The 8,968-nt window shown below is 34.5% G+C and overlaps 1 protein-coding gene across 1 annotated transcript; it reads right to left on the bottom strand.

Moving 5' to 3' along the window:
• Positions 1-841: 841 nt before the first annotated feature.
• LOC107019222 (F-box/FBD/LRR-repeat protein At1g13570-like) lies at positions 842-2,307 on the bottom strand. The gene is made up of 3 exons (XM_015219780.1): positions 1,498-2,307; positions 1,238-1,402; positions 842-1,144 (listed from the first exon to the last, which is right to left on the bottom strand). Exons 1-3 carry the CDS (start codon positions 2,305-2,307, stop codon positions 842-844), a joined length of 1,278 nt encoding a protein of 425 aa, XP_015075266.1.
• Positions 2,308-8,968: the final 6,661 nt, after the last annotated feature.

Genomic DNA, 8,968 nt, shown 5'->3' with positions numbered 1-8,968 from the left:
TTACGCAACCTGTGACGGTCCGTCGTGTCTACGACGGTCCGTCCTGCAGGTCCGTCACAAAGTTCAGAGACTCAATTTCTGAAAAGGGTTTGTGACGGTCGGTCGTACCTACGACGGTCCGTCCTGCAGTTCCGTCGCGAAGTTCAGAGAGTCGATCTCAGTACCCAGATTTTCAGAGTTTAAGTGTTTTGGAACGAAGCCCCTTGACGGTCCGTCGTGCCTATGACGTTTCGTCCTACTTGTCGTCGAGGGTAATGAGAAAAAGTAGTGGAAGAAAATTTACAAGTATGGGACGACGGAATCCATCACGGGCCGTCGTGACCATGACGGTCCGTCGCGTGGTCCGTCGACTCAGTCAATTTTTATCAAAATAATCTTACTGCTCGAATCGACTAAACAGGTAGTTACATTTAAAGTTCTATTTTTTTCCTTTTGCGAGTTTTATATGTAAATCATCATGTGTTTTTCATGTTCTATCTGAATTAGTTCGTGACAGTTCCAACTTCCAAAGCCATGTCTTATTTCATAGATGGATCAATAACAAGATTGTCATGCAAAATCTTTGTTAGTTCTGCTAACACACAACATAACTTCAAAATAAAAGACCAAAGTCTTAAATCAATAACAAGAATGAAATGAAAAACCATCTCTGTTCCCAAATAGAGTTTTCAAAACATTCATCCAGGTTCACAATTCTATGTTTCCAAGCAGATAAAATCTTTATAGTACCTTAAAGCAAAGGCAAAACACAGTCATGCTACTACATCAACCAAACGTCTCGTTTCTGTTTGTACTTCCAAAATATTTTAGCCAATGATTAAGAAGGATTGTGATAACGATACTAATCAACAAGATACACAACTTCTACTTTAGATGATGCCCGTTGAAACTTTGTTATCTCCGCGAGTACGTTGAGAGATTTGTTAGTTTCCATTTGCCGAGGCTTGATTACCATTTTCACCAGTGCTGGAGACTTTGCCAATAAAACCTTGATAAGCTGCATTTCAACCTCTTCTAATAGTACATCATAAAACTTAACCGTCCTCAGATGATTAAATGTGATATCTGAAAAGCTTGCAGGAATCTCGTCAACAAACTCCTGGGGCACATATTCGAAATAATCTCCATCACTAAGGATACATTCCTAAGAAAAATCAAGAAAAAAAACCATCAAGTCATTACATACGAATATAAAAACATGGAAAAGATAGAGAGAAAAATAAACATTAGTGACAACCTTGATTTCAATTTCTTCCAAATTTGGAGAGCTTCGTATTATGCATAGGGAAAACGAAAGCTCCAAAAACTCTCCAAGAGTAATCCAAGACATGAATAGGCGTTTCACACAGTTAAGAGCTGATGGAAGCCTTGTTGGTATAACTTTAGTTGATCCATTATCGACCTATGAATAAAATGACAAAAATCAGGATGAATCAAAGTCTAAAAAAAAGTACACATGAAATTCCATTACCATTAAGTAAAATGAAGTAACATTACCTCAAAAAAATCCCAGCTGAAACACTCGAGAGCAGGAATAGACGAAAAAATATTGACAAAATCATCTTCGTCCTGTAGAACTAATTCTCTGGGCGCGTACAGAACATTGGAAAGAACAGGGACATTTTCAAGATATATCAATTGTATATCGCCACGAAAGACAAATGATCTTAGCTTCGGAGCATTAATACTCATGGGGTACAAATTGTCTATGTCTTTTAGCACCAAATCCTCAAGCAACGGGCAATTAGAGATCAAACTTTCAAATGTATCAGAAGATAACATGACAGATTTCAATATTAGCCTAATCAACTTATTAAATCCCTTAAAGAAACATGGAAGCTGTATTTCACATTCCTTGAGATACAAATGCCTCAATGCTGAACAATTAAAAAAGAAGTTAGGCAACCTGTATGGAGGATAAGGAAATGGAAGTTTAAGGACAAAATGTTGAAGATGATCAGTGTCGAGGGAAAAAATCAAACGATCAACATCAGGACACACTATTAGACTAGTAATATTGAGGGTGACCTTCAATATTATTCCTCTATGAAACCTGAGGAAACTCTCAATAATTGGAATAAATCCAATGGTAGGGGACGTCAAGTCCTCTGGTGTTTTCCACACTGTTTGATCAAACTTCACATGTGGAATTCTCCAGCAAATATATTGCCAGTCATTCGAAAGTGTACTAACTCTAACAACATCTCTAAAAGACAACCTACTTAGAATGTCATCGATTAAATAAATGTTAAGGTTGCTAAGTCGGTCAGGAGAAGGTAAACTAAGTCCTTGTTCATCCGGAGGCATGACAATCTGTAGAAAGTAAACAAAAGTACGATAGGTAAGGTCAAAGTACACGCTACACGAACAACAAACAAACATGTCACACCTCTAAGATTAAAAGAAAAGGTGCATAATAGGAGGCAAATTTAACCTTTTTCCATGTTTAAAAAATGCAAAAGAAATTATTTATAGCTGACATTTGCATTGATTTCTTTAATCTGCAAGTCTTGATGTAAATTTGTTTGGCTTAGGTTAAATCAAACACATATAACATATTTTTGTATAGAATTTGAAGACAACTTAGAAGTTTAAATTAGTGATGTTATACTTATTGTACTTGAATTTTATTGTATTGAGTGCTCATATCAAAACACTATAGGAATAAATAATACTCGACACTTCCTTCAGCACTAAAGGTGTCATTTGGTATTATATATAAAAATAGTGTTTGTATGAAATATTAGTACAATGTCTGACCGTAAGTTTAACTCTGGTACAACTATTACTAGTATTACAATTAACCTCTTTTGGGATATATGACCCCAAACATTTGTTCTACAAGAAGCAAAAAATATTAATTAAGTGAACTACACACTTGATTTCAATATTTTGGTGTAACAGAATAAAAAAATACATCATGAAATTTAAATTTATGTATAAGCTATTAATAAGAACACCAAAATCATGAAAATGGTATTATTTTTTAATTCAAATAATCATATACAAACCATAACTAAACCTAAAACTATCAAGACTTGAATGATAAATCATATTCCTATAAATTAAAAAAATTTGATAATTGAACATGGTGATATTCATTATTCATGACTAAGCCATAAGTCCATATTTTACCTTTAACCTATGTTTTCTCAAGACAACATAATTAGAGTTACACAAATATTTTACTTTTTTCTTAATAGTGTATTATTTGTAAAAACTACAATCTTAAGAGGAAACAAGTTTGAAATAACTTAATTTTGTTTCTATCATTACACTGTGAATTTAGATACACCCATCATTGGAGTATACTATAGTTCTTTTTTATGAAATTTTTTTAATTCATGTTGTTATTGTTGTTTTAATTAGGGTTTCTTCAGAGGGTGACTCAATCCCTTTAAAGATGAGGCATATGCCTTAGGTCCCCAAAATTGAAAGGCCTAACTTTAGTCACAATAAAATAATCTTAAGCTTTTTGTAGCGAAAACAAAGATGTTTTAATTTGTATGGAACTCTTTCATATGGATCAGTTTTATATTTAACTTCCACATGATAAGTTTAAGTCCACACGATTAAAAATATATTTTGGTATAAATATATTTTTAGTTTAAGATCATAAAAATAAAATTATTTTTATGAAAAAGAAACAAATAATTTGAATCTCACATAAAAATAAAACATAATTAAAATTTCGGCCTCCAACTTATTTTTATTTTTAAGACACTATCTAGCTTGAGCCTTCACTGAGTTTATTTATCAATTATGTGTACTAACTGTTGAAGCAAGCTTGACGACTGATAAAACACTTCAAAGGAACAGATCCATCGAAGCAGAGTGACGAGTTAAAGTTAGAGCCGTACTAGGATTAGACAACTAAATCTTATGTTACGTACGACTAAGCTATTGAATATTATTGGAGTCAACTAGGATAGTGTATTTGATTTGTAATACAATACTACTCATGTAATTATTTGTATTGTACAAGGACTCCTAGTATAACTAGAATAAGACTCTTCTCCGATATAAGGAGATTGTAACTCAACATTATAATAATCAATACATCCTTGATTTCTACATACTTTCGTGAGATTTCGACATGGTATCAGAGCAATAAAGCTTTTCCACTTTTTAACATATTAGATCATAATAAAAAAACAACCAAGTTTATCAAACCACAATGACCCCTTCTACCAACACTCTTTCGACCTCTTCACTTCATCATTTTATTTCGTCCTAGTCCATTAAACTTAAGCTAATGAACTATCTTTTATGAAGGACACAAATGACTCAGTTGATTCAAGTGATGAGATTAACCGAATTCATCACAGAACCACGTTAAGCGACCTGTTCCACTTGGAAGACTACTGAGAAAATTGTAATAGGCGAGAAGAGTGTTGAAGACAAAAACATTGTTGATGAATGGAAGGAGAAGGATGTGTTACTAAGGAGTTGGATTTCAGGCACCTTGACAGAAGAAAACATGTACCTGATTGTAGGCTGCTCAACTGCCAAGGAGATGTAGAAATGCTTGGAAGAAACATATCTTCAAGCAACTAAAGATAAGCAGTTCCATCTCAAGCAACAACTGCAAAGTGTGAGGCTAGGAACCAAAACAATTGACGAATACATTAAGGAATTTAAAGGCATATGTGACGGTCTAGCAACCATTCACAAGCCTGTAGATGAAGATAACAAAAGTGATTAATTTTGCTAGAGGTATAGGTCATATTTACAAGACCTTCAGGACTGTCATGTTATGTAAGACACCATATCCTACTCTTAATCAGTTTGTTCATGCTCTCAGGGGTCTTGATATGAGGGAGGATAAAGAAAAAGTTCCTCAATAAAACCATAACATGACATTCTCTGCCCAAAGAGGCTGGGGAAGAGGAAACTACTCTCAAAGAAGAGGAAACAATAACTTCAATTCAAGAGAAAGATGCTTCAAGTCTGCTGGACAAGGAACACGTCCTTATAACACCAGAAACGGACCAGTTCCTCAAAACAGTCCTTCAGGTGAAAGTCATGAAAGAGACAATAATGATGCGTGTCAAATTTGTGGTAGGAATAACCATACTTCTCTTAAGTGATTTTACAGGTGAGACTACTCTTACCAAGCCAACAGATGAGCTACCACAAGCATTGACTACTACTAATCTATAAAACACTACTGATGACACCTTGTATGTGGACTCAGGAGCAAGAAGCCAAATGACACATTACTCAGGTATCCTAACTGATCTTAAACAAAACACTGAACCAAATAAAATAATTATTGGGAATGGATCAAAGTTAGACATTACACATGTTGGAAACATATTTGGAACTGGTCCAAAGTTAAAGGAAGTTCTCCTTGTCCCTAAGATCAACAAAAAATTACTCTCAGTTAGTAAGCTTGCAAAGGATAATTGTTGTACTCTTGAATTTGATGAAACTAACTTTATTGTAAAGGACAAGTGGGCAAGGACATTGCTGGACAAAGTATCTAAAAGGAATGGACTCTATGCTTTGCAAGACAACAATCTCTATGCCTTGACTGCTGCACACGACTAGAACACGTCAAACAACATGTGGCATACTAGATTAGGACACCCTAGTTTGAAGTTTTTAAATTTTTTTGAGTAGTAATAGTTGCATCAATGTTAGTAGTTAGAATAAAATTCCTACTGTTTGTTCTAGTTGTCAGTTGAGAAAGAGTTGTAAACTTCCTTTTGGTTTGAGAGATAAAATTGAGAAAAAACCCTTATTGAAAATTCATCCCGACTTATGGGGACCAGCTCCTGTCGAATCTTCCAATCATATTAAATATTATATATTTTTTATGATGATCACATAAGATATACATGGATTTATCCATTGAAAAAGAAGTCTAAATATATTTCATTAAATGGTGGAAAAATAATTTGCTAAAGAGATTAAGATTTTTCAGTGTGATGAAGGTGGTGAATTTATCCAAATAGACTTCATTAAGCATTTGGAAGATCATGACATTGTGATATATATTTCATTTCCTAACACAACTGAACAACATGAAATTGCATAGAGAAAACATAGGCATATTGTGGAGACCGAGTTAACTCTACTACTTCATGCTAACCTACCTCTGTTTCTTATGGGTTGAAGCTTTTCTCACTACAATAGTTCTCATCAATAGATTGCCTTAATCAATCCTAAAGATGGTGACTCCGTTTATTAAGTTTCATGGGGAACAACCTGGATACAACAGCCTAAAAGTATTTGGGTGTAGATGTTTTCATATATTAAGGGTAACAATAAGTTCAGTCCAAAGACCTATCCTAGAATGTTCATAGGGTACAACAACTTACACAAAGGATATAGATGCTATCATCCCTCTACAAGAAGGGTTTACATATCGAGACATGTTATGCTTGATGAAAACACATTACCCTATGTGTCTTCAAATCAATCTCAGACTAAAATTGATGTCTCACCTCACCGTGCTACTTTTGTTAAATTTTCTCTAAACTACAGACACCTGATAATTATGATTCAATGGAAATACATGTTGCTAGCCTACGCACTACTGGTGATAATGCTGGTATACCTCATATACCCATTGATGATGAGAGTATTATTGACCTCTAAGGGGAAGTATCAGATGTTGAGGAACAAGTTGAAGTTGATGATCCATACATTAGCTTCAAAACCCCAGCTGCAAATTTTGAATCTGCCAGTAGCATGAAGAACAAGTTGCTCTTACAGGTCCAGCCAATGATCATCATCAAGCAACCATTTTAGTTGATTTATTAGTTGACCAACAACTTGACAATGCTACACTCTAGTCCACTATCTTGGTTGATGTAATAGTTGAGGTACTTTCTGAACCAGGAACAAGGCGAAGGAACGACACTTGTTACTTGTTGCTTGCAGCAACAAACAAATTGTGAGAGAACCAAATACTACTAAGGAATCACTAAAATCACCTTATTGGCTTGCATGGATGCAAGAAGAAATTGATGTTTTACATATTAATAAGACATAGATTTTTGTGCCTAAATCTCCTGGTATGAACTTGATTGGATCAAAATGGGTGTTTAAGACAAAATTAAAAGCTGATGGGACAATAGATAGATTTAAGGCCTGACTTGTGGCAATGGGATTCTCGCATCTTGAAGGGATGGATTTTGAAGAAATATTTAGTCTTCTGGTTAAAGCTACAATTATTAGTGTGGTTCTATCAATTGTTATCAGTTCAAAGAGGAAAATTAGACAACTAGAAGTCAAAATGTGTTTCTCCAAGGCTTTTTACAAGAGGAGGTGTACATGAGTCAACCTCCTGGTTTTATTGATCCCTAAATACTAAGCATGTATGTCTTACACTTTGGTTTCATTTGTAGTAAGACTGACCCTTCCCTATTTACTTTGCAAACTCACAAAGGCAAAATATTTCTCTTGTTATATGTGGATGATATTATTGTCATAGGAAGTAATTCATTTCATGTCTTAGAGTTGGTTCTACAACTTGGAAAGAAGTTTGCTATGAAAGATCTTGGCCCTTTACACTTCTTCCTAGGATTTGAGGTAAACTATTTCGTAGGTGGAATTCACTTATATCAAAGCAAGTATGTCGCTGAGCTGTTGGCCAAGACAGAGATGACTTTGGCAAAGGATGTAGCCACTCCTTTGGCTAGAAAACATGGTTTGCTGAAGTTGTGGGAAGTCTTGTATATGCATCATTTTTCAAAATGATAGTAGGGAGTCTTCAAATTTGACCCTCACAAGACCTGATATCACTCATGCTGTGAATTTAGCAAGCCACTTTATGCAAATCCCAAACATTGAACATCTTTAAGGGGTAAAAATGATACTCAGGTACATCAAAGGAACTCTATACTTTGCACTTAGAATTATTTCACAATCACCATGTAGGTTGTATGGCTACTCAAATGCTGATCGGGAGGTTGTATCACAACTAGGAGATCAACTACAACTTATAGTATCTACCTAGATGCAAATTATATTTTTTAGACCTCCAAGAAACATACCACAGTAGGTTGATCGAGCGCTGAAGCTGAGTATAGAGCACTAGCCTCCACTGCCACAGAAATAACTTGGATTTTGTATCTTCTTCATGACATTGTGGTGTCCTTTCGATCTGTTCTTACGTTGTATTATGATAATATGAGTGCGTTGTACATGACAATTAATCCAGTTATGCATGCTAGAACCAAACATGTTGAACTGGACTATCATTTTGTTCATGAGAAAAGGGCCAGGGGACAATTTCTTACTCAATTTATGAAGTCTAAGGATCAACTAGCTGATATTCATACAAAATCCTTATTAAAAAAAGGTTTTCACTGGTTTTTGTAGCAAGCTAGGAGATACAATTCCTCTACTCTCTAGCTTGAGGGGAAGTGTTGAAGGAAGCTTGATGACTGATGGAACACGTCGAAGGAACAACTCCATCAAAGTAGGTTGATGAGTTATAGTTGGATTCATACTAGGATTAGACTACTAAATCCTAAGTTATGTACGATTAAGCTACTGAACATTATAAGAGTTGACTAGGATAAGATATTTGACTTGTAATAAATTACTACTCATGTAATCATTTGTATTGTAGTAGGACTCCTATTATAACTAGAATACGACTCTTCTCCTATGTAAGGAGCTTGAAACTCAACATTATAATCATCGATACATCCTTGATTTCTCCATACTTTCGTGAGATTTCTACACTAACTAATGTTAAAATGTTCAATTAAGAAATGACATATGTTGAAAACTGATTAATTTTTTTCCTTCTTATTTTTTATTTGTCATTTGCTTTCAGCACTCTTTAAACCACCTAAAAAAGATTTAATACTTAAAAAACTTGACTATATTTTTCCCTAACTATTTCTTTTTGGAATTTGTGGGTTCTAGGACTAAATAAGAATCATTTTGTTTGTTTTAGTTAGATTCCTAACATGATGTATTAAATCTATCAAAGTTGTAGTTTATT

The sequence above is a fragment of the Solanum pennellii genome, chromosome 5 (genome assembly GCF_001406875.1).
Source record: "Solanum pennellii chromosome 5, SPENNV200".
In the NCBI taxonomy this organism is placed as follows: domain Eukaryota; kingdom Viridiplantae; phylum Streptophyta; class Magnoliopsida; order Solanales; family Solanaceae; genus Solanum; species Solanum pennellii.
The sequence above is the reverse complement of the archived record's forward strand: the minus strand, read 5'-3'. Positions and strand labels throughout refer to the sequence as shown.